The 18,029-nt window shown below is 43.6% G+C and overlaps 1 protein-coding gene across 1 annotated transcript in view; it reads right to left on the bottom strand.

Annotated features, from left to right (window-relative positions):
* Nucleotides 1–510: 510 nt before the first annotated feature.
* The window catches only part of GUCA1C (guanylate cyclase activator 1C), a gene marked incomplete at both ends in the record, with an annotated part of 42,120 nt that continues 24,601 nt past the window's right edge, over nt 511–18,029 (bottom strand). The window contains 3 exon segments of the mRNA XM_080654677.1: nt 511–596; nt 599–730; nt 14,627–14,714. Coding sequence (XP_080510803.1) covers nt 511–596; nt 599–730; nt 14,627–14,714 — 306 coding nt within the window.

Raw genomic sequence — 18,029 nt, forward strand, 5'->3', positions numbered from 1 at the left:
CCTTTTTCTACATAGCTTAAGACTTTGCCATTGGAACAGAACATTAGTACTGATTCAAGACATCATTTGGGGTCAGGAATGAGAAAGAAGGGCAGAAAGGAAGTTTCTCAATAAATCAGGACATAGTTATTTGTAATATACAGATGCAACAAGAGCCAAGAGACAGTAAACACGTTTGCCAAATGCATGTTCAATCTAAGAAGAATGCGAAACTGTAGAGACACTGCCTGGATCATCCAGTTCTACTTCAGATGCAGGTTATTTTAGTTGTGCAAGGAAACATACATGCAAGCTCTATTTTGAACTGATAGATATGGAGACAGCTCTTCAGTTTCATTGTCGTATTCTGATCTGCTCAGAGAATACTAATGTCTAAGCAGAAAAATAGCAATGCTTCTGTCTAGGATCTTTATGGAAGTCTCCATGGGACTTAAGATGAGTGATGTATTCATAAACTGACACCAATTATAATAAAATCCTGAAATCAATAACATGTACCTGGGGGGAATTTCATTTCTTCTTAATTGAGATCTGGGAAAGGCACTCCGTCGTTGGCCTTCCATTGACAAGCCTTCTTAGATGGTTTGAAGGAAGCCTCCTCCTGTGTCTGCCTTCTTCCCATTACAGATAATTTTCAGTACATTGGAGAAGTCGAAGCTCTCAGAAACGATCTCCAGAAGATCCTGATCTTTTTCTGTACCACTGATAAATTCCTCTAAAGTCAATTCTCCTAGAAAATAATAAACAAACAATAAGAGGCTTTGTCCATACTACTCACTGGCATATACAATATAGTCACTGGTATTATTGATATACTTCTTTTGATATGTTTTTACCTCAACCAGACTAAATTCTTTGAACATTCTTACACAGAAAAGCATTCAATGGCAGGATTGGTAGTGAAAATAAAGATGATGAATGCACTCCATTTTTATTTTGGGTTGAAAATAAAAGATAAAGCGCCCATGAACACATATGCATTCACATCTTTACACAGTATTGATTACTTAGCCATTAATCTTGAAGATTTACAAAGTAATAAAAGCATAGAGATTGAAGATTTCTAAGATCTGGAGGAAATAGTTGTTTGCAAGGCTGTTTTCAACCCAGCACTGACTGCCAAGGGGGCTGAGGATCAGGCCTGGAGAAAGGCCCGAAGATAGAGGCAGGGTCTGATCCACAGCCTCCATGGCAGCTGTTGATCAGCCATTGCCTCTCTTTTTCTCTCCAGGCGTCACCAGCAGCATGCCTCTGTTTCTTTCTGGGCCTCTGTGGGGGCTGCTGATCAGCCCCACCTCTCTGATCAGGCCTGGAGACGCTGACTGGCATAGAAACCAACCAATTAGAACCAAATTGGCCAGCAGGGGAGGGCAGTTGGGAGTGACCAGGCAGGCAGAGGCAGTTAGGGGCGATCAGGCTGGCAGGTGAGGGCCATTGGGGGCGAGATCAGACCAGCAGGGGAGGGCAGTTGGGGGCAACCAAGCTGGCAGTCAGACACCCCCCAAGGGGTCCACAATTAGAGAGGGTGCATGCTGCCCCCCCCGCCACCATGCACAAATTTCGTGCACCGGGCCATTAGTTTGTATTATAATTATAAGCAGATTCAAATGAAGGAGTACAGATGCAATTTATTATTTCAAAGCGATTGTACCCAATAGAGTTTTGGCTGAGTGGAAGGCCAGCCAAAGACAAGTACAAAGACAGTAACTAGAGGATGTGCACTTGGGACAGAAAGTCAGCAGAGACTGAAATCAGGTGTTACATTGTACCTGTACTTTTTAATGATAAGGACAAATATCTAAAACACAACCATGGTGCCCAGCCAGTGTGACTCAGTTGTTTGAGCATTGTCCCATGCACTAAGAGGTCACCGGTTTGATTCCTGATTAGAGCACATGTCCTTGTTGTGGGCTCGATGCCCATAGGGGGCATGCAGGAGGCAGCCATTCCAATCATTCCCTCTCATCAATGTTTCTATCTCTGTCTCCCTCCCCCTTCCTCTCTCTATAAAATCAATACAAACATTTTAAAAATAAAAATACCATAGTGATTCAAATATAAATAAGCATGAATCATCACATTCTCATAATATACATTTTTCTTTCACTGGTAAAATACTACAATACATTTTCTAGAGGGAAATCTAATCTTTGCTCCATATGTTTTCCTTATGCCAAAGAAGTCTGTGCAAAACCCCAGTTAACAGTGGGTGGGAACAGAATTCCCTATGTCTCACAGGAAATGTACAAGTGTGGAATAAACCAACATGAAGTAGAGAAAACTGAAAATAAAAAAGTGTGTGGGTGGGGAGTATCACATGGGTGAAAAGATGGGCCGGGGGAACCACAAACAACAAAAGAATAACTGTCCTTTGCAAAGGAAATTCACAGCTGCTAAATTCTCAGCCCAAGAGATTTTTCAAATGAGCAAAAGGGAGTGGGAGTGGAGATAAGGGAGCTGAAGTAGATTTTTGACCACCCAGTTGTCACACTTCTCTGCTGGCTGTGAAAGAAGCATGTCTGCAGGGCTGGTGTATAGTCACCAAGTTGATTAAAAAGCAATGCAGGGCCCTGACCTGTTTGGCTCCGTGGATAGAGCGTCGGCCTGTGAACTGAAAGATCCCAGGTTCAATTCCGGTCAGGGGCATGTACCTTGGTTGCAGGCACATCCCCAGTGGGAGGTGTGCAGGAGGCAGCTGATCGATGTTTTTCTCTCATCGATGTTTCTAACTCTCTATCCCTCTCCCTTCCTCTCTGTAAAAAAATCAATAATATATTTATATTTTTTTAAAAAAGCAATGCAGGTTACTGATGTAAAAAAGAGAAAAAGGAATTATTTTTTTAATATTTTTATTGTGATATAATTATACTCTTTTTTCTCTCTTAATTTTATTTTTCAATTACAGTTTATATTCAATATTATTTTGTATTTGTTTCAGGTGTACAGCTTAGTGGTTAGACAATCATATACTTTACACAGTGGTCCCCTTAATATTTCCAATGCCCACCTGACACCATACATAGTTGTTACAATATTATTGACTGGATTCCCTGTGCTGTCCTTTACATCCCCGGGACTGTTTTGTAATGACCAGTTTGTACTTCTTGATCCCTTCAGATATCTCTCCACAGCTGGTCAGTGTTTCAGATGCTCTTCCATCACTCAGTACCAAGTTCAGCACTTTTACTGGTGATAGGACAGCTACCCATGACTTTTTCTTTAGTCCTATTTTTGCAATCTATATATATATAATGTTCTTTGCACTTAAAACTCAAAATACAATCATAGCAGAGTTTTAAGTACAGCTGTTTCTTCCCTTATATGAGGAAACTCAGTTTCCTCTGATCTCCTGGTGGTTCTCAGTTTCCCAGTTTGCTTCACTGTGACCTTCGTGGCTTTCCAGAATGTTCCAGTCTAAAACACATCTTTTTAAAAATATATATATATTTTTATTGATTTCAGACAGGAAGGGAGAGAGAGATAGAAACATCAATGAGGAGAGAGAATTATTGATTGGCTGCCTCCTGCATGGCCCCCACTGGGGATCAAACCCACAACCTGGGCATGTGCCCTTGACTGGAATCCAACCAGGGACCCTTCAGTCTGCAGGCCAGCACTCTATCTACTGAGCCAAACCAGCTAGGGCACATCTTTTGTGGCTCAATGTCTTCCTTCACGTCCTGTCCCTGTTTTCTTTTACCCTAAGGGGCTGCTCAATAATCACCCTCGTTTATTTCCCCTTTGGCTTCCTTTTGTCTCTTTTGACTTTCACTGTTTATTTTTATGAGCCACTTCAGTCTCCCTTGTCCCTATTTGGTGCTGTGTTAAACTTTCAGCACTTAATGTTGTGTGAACAGCATCCATAAATCTTCCTCAATCATGTCAGGAATGACTTCTAAGCAGCTCATGGTGGAATGGGCTGTGGTAAAGGTTATGGTAAAGGTTATGGAATTCCATGCTCATTTATCCTGACTTGTTTCGCTGTCTTCTCTCTTTTCATTCTTTAATAATATTGAATGTTGAACTTCAACTTTCTGTCTTTGAGGAGAATTCTCATCAAGTTCCCCTTCCTGGATGCTATTGTGCATAATATAAAAATAAAACTAACTTGTTGAATTATAATACATGCTCATGGTAAAAAATTCAAACACTGCTGAAAGGTGTAATGAAATGAAAGAATCTCCCTTTAACCTCTCTCTGGCCCCCCATTTGCACTCTCCATTGATAATTGATTCCTGCTAATCAATCTGTGTTTATATTTTATGAAGTTTGCAATACATATGCATATGTATGTTAATTTCCAAAGTAGTTTTCTATTAAAAAGACTTTTCTTCCCACAGATAGCATTGAATATTATGCTTGTTTCTTCTTTATTTCTTCCTTTACTTTTCATATGACATCTTCTTCTTATCAGTCATCCTTTTTGCAACTATTTCTAGAGTATCTACTATGTGCCATGAAGTGTGAGAGCACAGGAAATACCAAAGAATATAAAATGAAAATAGTTCTTGCCCTGGCAAGTGTGGCTCAGTTGGTTGGCCTTCATCTGATGATTGTTGGTTTGATTCCTGGTCAGGGCACATGCCCAGGTTGTGGGCTCCATTCTTAGTAGGGGGAGTGCAGGAGGAAGTGTATCTATGTTGTGCTCTCACATCACATCAATGTTTCTCTTTCTCTAAAGATCAATAAACTATACTTTTTAAAAAAAGAAAATAGAGGAGAAACCAAGATGGCGGCATAGGTAAACACCTAAACTGCTGCCTCGCACAACAATTTCAAAACTACAACTAAAAGACAGAACGGACACCATCCAGAACCACAGGAAAGCAGGCTGAGTGAAAATTCTACAACTAGAAGGAAGGAGAAAAGCTCACAGAGAATTGGAGGTACGGCAAAGGGGCTTTGTGCGCGCAGAGAGGAAGGGCGGGTGAGAACCTGGCTGACTTCCTCTGGCGGAAGGGGGAAGGAAGCCTCCGACCGCACTGAACCCCAGTTCTGACTGCACTGAACCCCAGTTCCGGGCGAACCCCTGGGGACCCACGCTATTACGGGGGGAGTCTGGACTCTCGGGCGGAGACTCGAGCTGGGAAAGGCAGAAGTCTGAAGGCGCACGCGGGCCAGTGCGCACAAAGGCTGCGGAGGTTGCCATAGGCTTTCCCTAGTGGAAGGAAGTCAGAGGATCCTGACTTCACTGAGCCCCAGTTCTGACTGCAGTGAACCCCGGTTCCAGGCGAGCCCCTGGGGACCCACGCTCTTGTGGGGGGAGTCTGGACTCTCGGGCGGAGACTCGGGAGCCGGGGAAGGCGGAGGACTGAAAGCGCGCCCGCGCCAGAGCGCACAAGGGCTGCGGAGGTTGCCGCGGGCTTTCCCTGGTGGAGGGGAGTCAGAGGCTCCTGACGGCACTGTGCCCCAGTTCTGACTGCAGTGAACCCCGGTTCCAGACGAGCCCCTGGGGACCCACGCTCTTGTGGGGGGAGTCTGGACTCTCAGGCGGAGACTCGAGCTGGGGAAGGCGGAGGACTGAAAGCGCATGTGCGTGCAGGGGCGGGGCTGACAGGAAGCCAAGACTGAGGCTCCACCCCATCCAAGCTGAGCACAGAGGCTATTGCAATTTGGCAAGTCTAATCCTATAGGGCTGTCTCCAGCACCGGGCTTCTCCCAGCATAGACACAGCTGATCCTTACAGCCAACTGACCCAGAGGTCAATTCTTCCCAGTGATACCAACAACAATCAAGACTTAATTACAACAAGGCTGTACACACAGTCCACAAAGGGGTGCACCAAGAGTGTCCACCTCAGGTTAACTGGGGAAGCAGACCCACTGGGCCATATTGGAAACCTAGCACAAATATCTACCTTACCAACTCAGGAAATCAGTGAAAATGCGGGGTCAAAGAATCAGATCACAAACGAAAGAAATGGAGGAAAACAAACGACTGGATATAGAATTCAAAACCACCGTTATAAGACTTTTTAAGAATATCCTAGAAAAGGCCGATAAATATAACGAGACCCTCGAAGATATGAAAAAGGACCAACTAGAAATTAAACATACACTGACTGAAATAAAAAATATTATACAGAGACCCCAAAACAGAATAGAGGAACACAAGAATCAAGTCAAAGAAATGAAATACAAAGAAGCAAAAAACACTCAACCGAAAAAGCAAAAAGCAAAAAAAAAAATCCAAAAAGTTGAAGATAATGTAAGAAGACTCTGGGACAACTTCAAGCGTACCAACATCAGAATTATGGGGGTGCCAGAAGAAGAGAGAGAGCAAGATACTGAAAACCTATTGGAAGAAATAATGACCGAAAACTTCCCCCACCTGGTGAAAGAAATAGACTTACAAGTCCAGGAAGCCCACAGAACCCCAAACAAAAGGAATCCAAAGAGGACCACACCAAGACACATCATAATTAAAATGCCAAGAGCAAAAGACAAAGAGAGAATATTAAAAGCAGCAAGAGAAAAACAGTTAATTACCTACAAGGGAGCACCCATACGACTGTCAGCTGACTTCTCAACAGAAACTATGCAGGCCAGATGGGAGTGGCAAGAAATTTTCAATGTGATGAATAGCAAGAACCTACAACCAAGATTACTCTACCCAGCAAAGCTATCATTCAGAATTGAAGGGCAGATAAAGAGCTTCACAGATAAGAAAAAGCTGAAGGAGTTCATCACCACCAAACCAGTATTATATGAAATGCTGAAAGGTATTCTTAAAGAAGAGGAAGAAGAAAAAAGTAAAGAGAAAAATTATGAACAACAAATACATATCTATCAACAAGCGAACCTAAAAATCAAGTGAATTAAAAACCTGAGGAACAGAATAATCTGGTGAATATAATAGAATCAGGGGCATAGAAAGGGAGTGGACTGATAATTCTCAGGGGGAAAGGGGTATGGGGGGTTCATGAAGAGAATGGACAAAAATCATACACCTATGGATGAGGACAGTGGGGGGGAGGTAAGGGCAGAAGGTGGGGTGGGAAAGGGGTGGAGGGGAGCTATGGGGGGAAAAAGGAGAAATAATTGTAATAATCTGAATAAAGATTTATTTAAAAAAAAATAAAAAAATAAAAAAAAAATAAAATAAAAATAAAAAAAGAAAATAGTTCTTGCCCTCATGGAGCTTATAGCTCTTCATTTTTTATTTTCTTAGCATTATTCCTATATTTCTCTTTTGATTAATCTTCTAACTTTGATTTGTTAACTGCAATAGTAATTATGTGTAGAATACTTTGGAGTTGTTATGTATTTTTTTGAATGAACAGATTTGATGTTAGTAATTCTTTTGCAAATAATTTGCAGTCTAATTGGGATTTTCACATATAGTACTAGAGGCCCGGTGCACGAATTTCGTGCACGGGGGTGTGTCCCTCAGCCCAGACTGCACCTTCTCCAATCTGGGACCCCTCTGGGACCCCTATTGGGATCGGGCCTAAATGGGCAGTCAGACATCCCGCTCACAATTCAGGACTGCTGTCTCCCAACTGCTCACCTGCCTGCCTTCCTGATTGCCCCTAACTGCTTCTGCCTGCCAGCCTGATCACCCCCTAACCACTCCCCTGCCAGCCTGATTGATGCCTAACTGCTCCCCTGCCAGCCTGATTGCCCCTAACTCTCCTCCCCTGCAGGCCTGGTCCCTCCCAACTGCCCTCCCCTGCTAGCCATCTTGTGGCGGCCATCTTGTGTCCACATGGGGGCAACCATCTTTGACCACATGGGGGTGGCCATCTTGTGTGTTGGAGTGATGGTCAATTTGCATATTACTCTTTTATTAGATAGGATAGAGGCCTGGTGCACTGGTGGGGGCCAGCTGGTTTGCCCTGAAGGGTGTCCTGGATCAGGGTGGGGGTTCCCTTGGTGCGTGGGGCAGCCTGGGCAAGGGGCCTGTGGTGGTTTGCAGGCCGGCCACACCCCCCAGCGACCCAAGTGGAGGCCCTGGTATCTGGTATTTATTTATCTTCTATAACTGAAACTTTGTAGCCTTGAGTGGAGCCAAGACTCCTGCTTGCTCCATGGCCACAGCCATTTCTGTTGGGATTTATGTATCTTCTATAATTGAAACTTTATAGCCTTGAGTGGAGGCCTGGGCTCTCGAGGGTGTGCAGAAAGCTTGGCTTCCTCCATCACCGGGGGCAACCCAAGCCTCCTGTTTGCTCCATGGCCACAGGCATCTTGGTTGGGTTAATTTTCATACTTGCTCCTGATTGGCTGGTGGGTGTGGTTTGTGAGTGTAGCAGAGTGATGGTTAATTTCCATATTACTCTTTTATTAGATAGGATGTTCCTTAAGTTTTTCTGTTTGTATCTTGGTGAGTTGTGATCTTTATCTTTGGTGTCAATATTCATTAGATCAGCCATGGGCAAACTACGGCCCATGGGCCAGATCCGGCCCGTTTGGCTGTTCTATCCAGCCCACAGAGCCGAAAGAGCGATGGGTTCTCTTGCTCTCCCCTCCGCTCCTTTACTTTGAATTTATATTAGTTCACACAAACACTCCATCCATGCTTTTGTTCCGGCCCTCCGGTCCAGTTTAAGAACCCATTGTGGCCCTCGAGTCAAAAAGTTTGCCCACCCCTGCATTAGATCAGGTACTAATGATGTGCTTGCTTTTTATAGACATACTAGAGGCCCAGTGTACGAATTCGTGCATGGATAGGGTCCTCGGGGAGGGGGGGGATGCTGGGACACGATTGGCCCTTTAGTCAGGCGGTGGGACGCTCTTGCTGGCCCGGGATCCGGATCTGTCCCATTGACATTCGTGCGGATTGTCGGGAGCCACCTGGCAGCTGCTTTTATATTGTTTCTTCCTTGTGAAGCGTCTAGGTAAGGGAAGCTGCCGTGGTGCCTAAGGCTGACTTCCAGGAGGACGGCCTCGCTGTTGGGATTGTGCCAGAGGTGCTGGTTCATCGATGCCTGGCCTGTTCTCCAAAGATTAGACATGCAGGACTATTGCGGGAGTGAGTGGCTGCCGTTGGGCTGGTGGGCTGCTGGGAGGGGTTGGTCAGCTGAGCAGTGCTCCCACTGTGGGAGTGCACTGACCATCAGGGGGAAGATCCTGCATTGAGCATGTGCCCCCTGGTGGTCAGTTCACGTCATAGTGACTTGTTCTGGTCATTCAGTTGTTCAATGCTTAGGCTTTTATATGTATAGATACATGGTTATCCTCAAATATATAATGTTGGCATATAGTCAACACTATTCTGATATACTTAATTGAACATTTCTATTTCTACCAACACTGATGTTTTTATAACAATAAAAATAAAAATAATCATATTTTATTAGGCTTGTATAAATGTAGAGACATTCTCCTCTGTGGTACTAACTTCCCTTTTATGTGTGAATGAAGCACTTCTTTCTCCTCTGTCAAATACTGGCAAAATTTTTTTACACTTCTGCAAATATCAACCTTGTGCATCTTTATTACTTTCTCTTCCTTGTCCTCTGGTGCACTGAGCTGTCTTTGTCCAACAGTACAATTTTATCATCTTTTCTTTGGTCCTTCTGGGAAGAACCCAGTTGTCTCTTGATGAGATGATATAACAGCCTCTAATATGCGTACATGTAATACCTTAATCAATAAAAAAAAATGGGGAAAAAATTGAAACAAAAACAAACAACAATAAAATAAATAAATAAATAAATAAATATAAAATAAAAAGCAAACTCTTATCAGTTTTAGCTCTCCATATGCATTTGTTAAGACACAGCAGTTCATTGTTATTACAAAGTGCAACTAGTTTATTTGATATCTTCATTTTGTAAAAGCCAATTATATATTTTTTTCTTACATACATGTTTCTTTCAGAGAAAATGATTCATGTGATTAGTTCTATAATCTATTCCATAAACCAAAAAGCATTCTCACTCTTTTGACATATTCTTCCAGGTCAAAAAGTTCACCTTTCTAACTACAAATAACCTCAATTATTTCCTGAGCACAATACCTTTACTCCCCAGATCCACAACCTTTCAACCAAGATTTTTCTTTCTAGACCTCTTCCAGCCCATATTCCCCATTTTAATGATTCCTTATACTTCCTTCTTGAGAGACCTGCATAGATAGTACTAGTAAACAAAGAGTCTTCCATCATTGTCTTGTTTTCTGGAATGTATTTTCTGTTCCTTCAAACTAATAGAATCTGAGCCTCTTCTTCTTCTTCTTCTTTTTTTTTTTAATAAATCTTTATTCAGATTATTACAATTATTTCTCCTTTTTCCCCCCATAGCTCCCCTCCACCCAGTTCCCACCCCACCTTCTGCCCTTACCTCCCCCCCACTGTCCTCATCCATAGGTGTATGATTTTTGTCCAGTCTCTTCATGAACCCCCCATACCCCTTTCCCCCTGAGAATTATCAGTCCACTCCCTTTCTATGCCCCTGATTCTATTATATTCACCAGATTATTCTGTTCCTCAGGTTTTTAATTCACTTGATTTTTAGGTTCACTTGTTGATATATATGTATTTGTTGTTCATAATTTTTCTCTTTACTTTTTTCTTCTTCCTCTTCTTTAAGAATACCTTTCAGCATTTCATATAATACTGGTTTGGTGGTGATGAACTCCTTCAGCTTTTTCTTATCTGTGAAGCTCTTTATCTGCCCTTCAATTCTGAATGATAGCTTTGCTGGGTAGAGTAATCTTGGTTGTAGGTTCTTGCTATTCATCACATTGAAAATTTCTTGCCACTCCCGTCTGGCCTGCATAGTTTCTGTTGAGAAATCAGCTGACAATCATATGGGTGCTCCCTTGTAGGTAATTAACTGTTTTTCTCTTGCTGCTTTTAATATTCTCTCTTTGTCTTTTGCTCTTGGCATTTTAATTATGATGTGTCTTGGTGTGGTCCTCTTTGGATTCCGTTTGTTTGGGGTTCTGTGGGCTTCCTGGACTTGTAAGTCTATTTCTTTCACCAGGTGGGGGAAGTTTTCAGTCATTATTTCTTCCAATAGGTTTTCAGTATCTTGCTCTCTCTCTTCTTCTGGCACCCCCATAATTCTGATGTTGGTACGCTTGAAGTTGTCCCAGAGTCTTCTTACATTATCTTCAACTTTTTGGATTTTTTTTTTTTGCTTTTTGCTTTTTCGGTTGAGTGTTTTTTGCTTCTTTGTATTGTCTGTTTTTGGGTCTCTGTATAATATTTTTTATTTCAGTCAGTGTATGTTTAATTTCTAGTTGGTCCTTTATCATATCTTCGAGGGTCTCATTATATTTATCGGCCTTTTCTAGGATATTCTTAAAAAGCCTTATAACTGTGGTTTTGAATTCTATATCCAGTCGTTTGTTTCCCTCCATTTCTTTCGTTTGTGATCTGATTCTTTGACGCCGCATTTTCACTGCTTCCCTGAGTTGGTAAGGTAGATTTGTGTGCTAGGTTTCCAATATGGCCCAGTGGGTCTGCCTCCCCAGTTAACATGAGGTGGACACTCTTGGTGCACCCCTTTGTGGACTGTGTGTACAGCCTTGTTGTAATTAAGTCTTGATTGTTGTTGGTATCACTGGGAAGAATTGACCTCCAGGCCAGTTGGCTGTAAGGATCAGCTGTGTCTATGCTGGGAGAAGTTCGGTGCTGTAGACAACCTTATAGGATTAGACTTGCCAAATTGCAATAGCCTCTGTGCTCAGCTTGGATGGGGTGGAGTCTCAGTCTTGGCTTCCCGTCAGCCTTGCCCTTGTGCGCATGTGCGCACCTTCAGTCCTCCGCCTTCCCCGGCTCCCCGGTCTCCGCCCGAGAGTCCAGACTCCCCCCACAAGAGCGTGGGTCCCCAGGGGCTCGCCTGGAACTGGGGTTCACTGCAGTCAGAACTGGGGCTCAGTGCAGTCACGAGCCTCTGACTCCCTTCCACCAGGGAAAGCCTGTGGCAACCTCCGCAGCCTTTGTGTGCACTGGCCTGCGCACGCCTTCAGACTTCTGCCTTTCCCAGCTCGAGTCTCCGCCCGAGAGTCCAGACTCCCCCAGTAAGAGCGTGGGTCCCCAGGGGCTCGCCCGGAACTGGGGTTCAGTGCAGTCAGAACTGGGGTTCAGTGCGGTCGGAGGCTTCCTTCCCCCTTCCGCCAGAGAAAGTCAGCCAGGCTCTCAGCCACCCTTCCTCTCTGCACGCACAAAGACCCTTTGCTGTACCTCCAATTCTCTGTGAGCTTTTCTCTTTCCTTCTAGTTGTAGAATTTTCACTCAGCCAGCTTTCCTGTGGTTCTGGATGGTGTCCGTTCTGTCTTTTAGTTGTAGTTTTGAAATTGTTGTGCGAGGCAGCAGTTTAGGTGTTTACCTATGCCGCCATCTTGGTTTCTCTCCCTGAGCCTCTTCTTAAGGATACTACAATCCTCATATTTCTCCAAAGAAGGGCACCTTTTTTCTATCCCACTTCTCCCCACACTAGAAACAGGATCTATAGATATTTTCAAACATGCTTGACCTGACTTTTGAAAATAACTGTATACTAAGTCTTACACATTTGTGATGTCCTATCTCATCCTTCAATCAATGATTTTGGCCCCCAGGGAGAAATGGTTTATCCTCTCTAATCTAATCTCTGCCATCCTGGAGTATCTCTACAATTAAACATTGCAACAAAGCAGAAAAAAATCTGCAGCATTTCTCCTGTTTGGTGATCACCATTTTTGGTTGTATATTCCAAGCAAGGTTTCATTGACTTCATAAGACTTTCCATTCTCCATTTCTCTGGTCCTTTTCTAGCTTCACTAAACTTCCTTATCATCTCTGCCTAATCTGCATGTGTTCCTTGCTAGCTTTCATATGAACTCACTTATTTTATTTTCAATCTGTAGAGACCCAAATATGAGTAATTACACCAAATGCTTTGATCTTGGTAAACTAGTAAGTGAGCTTTCTGACTTTAGTTTAAGGTGAGGCTGATGTAGAACTAGATCTTCCTTAAGAGGAGGATAGACGGTATTGATTATTTCCAAATATTTTCTCTGAAAATTGTACTCTTGTCCAGTTGTTTGGCTCATTCCTAATGGCAATTTCATTTGAACTCTCTTTCAGCCTCCTCACCATCAGTCCTGCCAGAATGAGCTACCACATTTGACTAGTGCAAACTGCCATACTCAACATGGGTCTCTACTGCCCTCTAATGTCCACTATAAGAAGTGACCCAGGTGGACAGGTTGAACCTGTGGAAAAAGTTACTGTGAATTAATGACAACCATGGCTGGACTCCCAATGCCTCACATCTATACTTCTTAAAAATCTCTTACTAACATTATCTATCTATATGATAGAGGAATATGCAAATTAGCTGGGACACTGTAACATCATGACCAAACAGCAGGGACCTGAGGCTGCATGGCTCCTGGCAGGGGCAAGGGACCTCAGGCTGCACTCCCCGCCCTGTGGGGCTTGATGGGGGACCACAGGCTGCACCCCCCCCCACCCCGTCAGAGCTTGACGGGAGACCTCAGGCTATGCTCCCTGCCCCAGAGCTGGGGCGAGAAACCTCATGCTGTGCCCCCCGCCCTGGCACTGGGCCAGGAGACCTCAGGCTGTGCCTCCTGCCCAGTGGGGCTTGACAGGGGACCTCAGGCCACACCCCCTCCTCCAGCACTAGGCTGGGGGATCTGAGGCTGCCCCCCCCCCCTCGAGGGGCTTGATGAGGTTGGGGCCAGCCGGGTCTGGGTCTCACCCAATGGGGGTGGGGCTGGCCGTGTCTGGGTCTCCTGCATTTTTGAAGCGCGTGTGGATGGTGGAAGGGGACTTGACTCTAGATCCTGCAGTGCTCCCAGATTCTGACAGGAGGAAGATTTTCATATACATTTTACTAATTTTCTTTCATCTCTGACACTTCTATTATAGAGAAAGGGCAAATAGCAATATTAAAATATTTCCTCTAATTAATTTACTTTTAATGTGCATGAATTTCATGCACTGGGCCACTAGTATTTTATAAAATTACAAACTTTGTTATTTTTGAGGACCATTCCTAGATATGCTGCCTCAATCTCAAATTAATATGCTCACCTAGCCAATTGTGTAAGCACTCTCTCTTCTCTTGGAATATCTGTCTTCCCTTTTCATTCTACCTCTGAAGAAGTGAACCTTCTTTGACCCAAAGAGGAATCCATATTTTAGGGTAGAAAGAGCAGATGGAGAAATAAACAGAAAGAGCAGAAACGGAGGCAAGTTTGGACAGCTCTTTCCAGAAATGTGTAGCCAATGGGAAGAAACAGTAATTAATACTAGAAGAAGATAGCATAATTGAAAAAAGGGTTTCTTCAGTAAGGAACGTTAAAGTTTCTTTGTAAGTTTATAAGAAACCTCTGGTAGAGTGGAAATAATACTGGAACATATCCCAGAGCAAACAGCAGAGGGCCCTTCATCTCATATTCTTCTACTTTTCTTTCCTTGTATCTCCCTTTACTCTCCATGTTAAAATATCAAGCACAATGTATTGAATATAAATATGGTCAATAAATATTTCCTCAATTAAATTGTACCAACTGGAAAACATTAGACTGGTCAAATTCTGTAGCTCAAATGATATCACTACTAGGGATCTCTTTAAACATTCATGCTTTTGTCTGAATGGCACTTCCCACCACCACCATCTCTTATTTTGGAAGAAAACTGATCCTGAGGAGAGTAGCTGCCTTACCATCATGGTTTATATCAATCTTAAGAAATACCAAGTTGGCGAATTCTTCAGGACTCAGAGTTTGCTGACCATTAAGGGCTTGTACAGTCTGCAAAGAGAAATTAAATCAGAGAATTCAACTTTGCTGGAAATAAATACATTTTATGACATTTCTACCCCAATGTCACAGAGTTTGGGGATGTGTACATATCAGTTTTGCTATCTAACCTGTTCTAATTGTTAAAAATAAAAGGTTGTATGCCAGTTCTTAGTAATGAGGCTTGGAAGTTAAATGAACAAAGTACAGTCTGAAGTTCAATTCCATACAGCACAGAGGGATCTGTTCAACCTGTTAGGTCACAAAAGATGCCAAGAGCCCACCAGAGAAAAAACTTGTAGCAGTCACTGTCATAACAATTACAGACCCAGAAAACAGACAACGTTTTCCATTTCAGACCTAATGTCTTTGACCTTATGAATGAACATAAAAGGATGATCTGTAAGTCTCTAAGGCTTCCTTTCTGGCTGCTGACAGTGGAACCTCTGGTCCTTTCTGCCCTCTTATAGAATGTTCGACTGGGAAGAGATAGGTATGCCTTTGAAAGACACTGAGTTTCTCTCACACTCTGCCAGCACCTCTTCGTAAAAAGTTTCAGGGGAATCAGGGAAAATGACACTTCCAGTTCTCCCCCCGCCCCACTCCCTACCCAAGGTGATTAAATTAAATGACCTACATTTGACATAGAAACTCATAATAAAATGAAAGAGAGAGACACACAGAGAGAATAAATTAGAAACACAGAGAGAATAAATTTGAACATAACTGTCTTGATTGAACATCAAGGGATCTTTGGAAGCACTGGTGGCAACACATTTCAATTAGAGGGCATGGTCTTAAATATGACTATCTATTTTACTGCTTCCCAAGCACTACTAGTCTTGAAGCCAGGATTAATCCTAATAAATAGTGGCAAAGCACCACTTGTTGCTTTAACAAGTTGAGGTCTTACCATCAAACATAGGGTAATACTTAGAGTGATGGTTACATCTATGGAGCACCTATCTAATAAAAGAGTAATGTGCAAATTGACCATCACTCCAACACACAAGATGGCTGCCCCCATGTAGTCAAAGATGGCTGCCCCCATGTGGACACAAGATGACCACCACAAGATGGCCAGCAGGGGAGGGCAGTTGGGAAGGACCAGGCCTGCAAGGGAGGGCAGTTGTGGGCAATCAGGCCAGCAGGGGAGGGCAGATGAGAGGGTCTAGGCCTGCAAGGGAGGGCAGTTGGGGGCAATCAAGCCTGCAGGGGAGGGCAGTTAGGGGCAAACAGGTTTGCAGGGGACCAGTTAGGCATCAATCAGGCTGGCAGGGGAGTGGTTAGGGGGTGATCAGGCTGGCAGGCAGAAGCGGTTTGGGCAGCCTTGGGCAAACTATGGCCCGCAGGCCGGATCCAGCTGTTCTATCCAGTTCTCTTGCTCTCCCCTCCGCTCCTTTACTTTGAATTTATATTAGTTCACACAGACACTCCATCCATGCTTTTGTTCCGGCCCTCTGGTCCAGTTTAAGAACCCATTGTGGCCCTCGAGTCAAAAAGTTTGCCCACCCCTGGGTTAGGGGCAATCAGGAAGGCAGGCAGGCAAGCGGTTGGGAGCCAGCCGCGTCCTGGATTGTGAGCGGGATGTCCGACTGCTCATTTAGGCCCGATCCTACTACCAGGATCGGGCCTAAATGGGCAGTTGGACATCCCTTGAGGGGTCCCAGATTGGAGAGGGTGCAAGCTGGGCTGAGGGACACACCCCCGCCATGCACAAATTTTGTGCACCAGTCCTCTAGTCTTATTATATGAAGTTTTTAGGGTTTTTCAGTGTCTTAGCAGAGACCCCAACACCTAGAAAATGTGGGTAGGCCTCCATATTCCCTCATCCTGAATTGATACTAGACCACATGTAAGAGTCATAATAAAAGATTATAAAATTTCTAGGAGTTGCCCACCACTCATCCCCTGGCAATGTCCGTGAGAGTGAAGGCTTGATTGGATGGTGACAAAGCTTGAGGGGATAATATTTTTGGAGGGAATTGTCAGTGTGCCTTGTGTCTTCCCTCTTCTTATAGGAGAAGCATGTGGGGAGAGAGCAAGGAGGCATAGTTTGTTTCCTTCCTCATTTAGCACATGCTCTTTCTCCTGCATTTGGCTGAGCTTTTCTCTGGCCCCTCTCTGAGTGGGAGCAGGAGGAGGTGTGAAAGAAATGGAAGCAACAGAGCTCTGACTTGGTATTGTGGTGGTTATCTAGTTTCAGAGCTCTGGATGGCAGATGTCTAAAGTCTACTCTTTTTCTGAGGACCGTCCCCCCTGCCCCCTGCCTCCTTTTTATTACTGAGACTCTCTCTTGCAGTTCTCTAAACATAAACATGCATTTTGATTTCAGCTGATCCTTCCAGGCTCCTCTACAGTCTCCAGGTGTTTCTCAACACATATACACAATTGGTATCTTGGACTAGACAATTCTCTCTTGTTCAGGATCATCCCATGCATTGCATAATGTTTAACAGCAGCCCTGGTCTCTAAACAATAAGTGATGGTAGCACTGCACCCCCCCCCCCGCCCCCAGCTCTCCAGCTGACAACCGAAATATCCCATGACATTGCCAAACATCTCCCAGAGAGGAGTGTACAATCGCTCCTGGTTGAGAGCCATTCTCTAGATCTATCTCCAGTTTCCTTCTTTTGAGGTTGCCTCACTTCTCCAAGGGGCTCAGCTGGACAAGATCCAAGACAACTTTAACACAGCTTCTTCTCCCAGTGACCCATATCTGATCCATGGAGAAACCCAGGCATCCTTCATCCCAACAAACTCTAGAAATGCAGGCATTTCCTGAACATCATCCCTCTAACTGCTGCCTCTTCAGATATTTAAGGTCTGACTCAAACACTCAACACTGCGTTCTCACATCACAATGGTCTCCTCAAACCTTCATGCTGTTGACTTGAGGACTTTTACCCAAGAAATCCTTTCCTATAATCCTTCTCACAAATGCTCCTCTTGACCATTGAAGCTCTAACCACTTCTATAAATGCTGCCTATAATCTAGTTCCTCCTTCAGATCTATTAATGCCTGGGCTGAATTCCATTTCCACATCTTGATATCATGTGTTGAGAGAACTCATATTGTACAGTATGTATTATTTTTTACCCTGCTTGTGTGTTTTTTTTTGCCATAATATAGAAAGTATGTTCGTAGACCACTAATTTTTTTATAAGTACATATTCCATTCAATTCATTTTAAAAATTTAAACATTTTCCTTTTTCAGATTGTTTTGCATTTTTACTTAAGTGATTCTGTGATGTAAGTCATAGAACTTCAATCTTTATGACTTTAATGAATATTTTTCCTGACCTAAAGTAACTAATGTTGACTT

This window comes from Plecotus auritus, assembly GCF_963455305.1.
Source record: "Plecotus auritus genome assembly, chromosome: 2".
NCBI classification, from domain to species: domain Eukaryota; kingdom Metazoa; phylum Chordata; class Mammalia; order Chiroptera; family Vespertilionidae; genus Plecotus; species Plecotus auritus.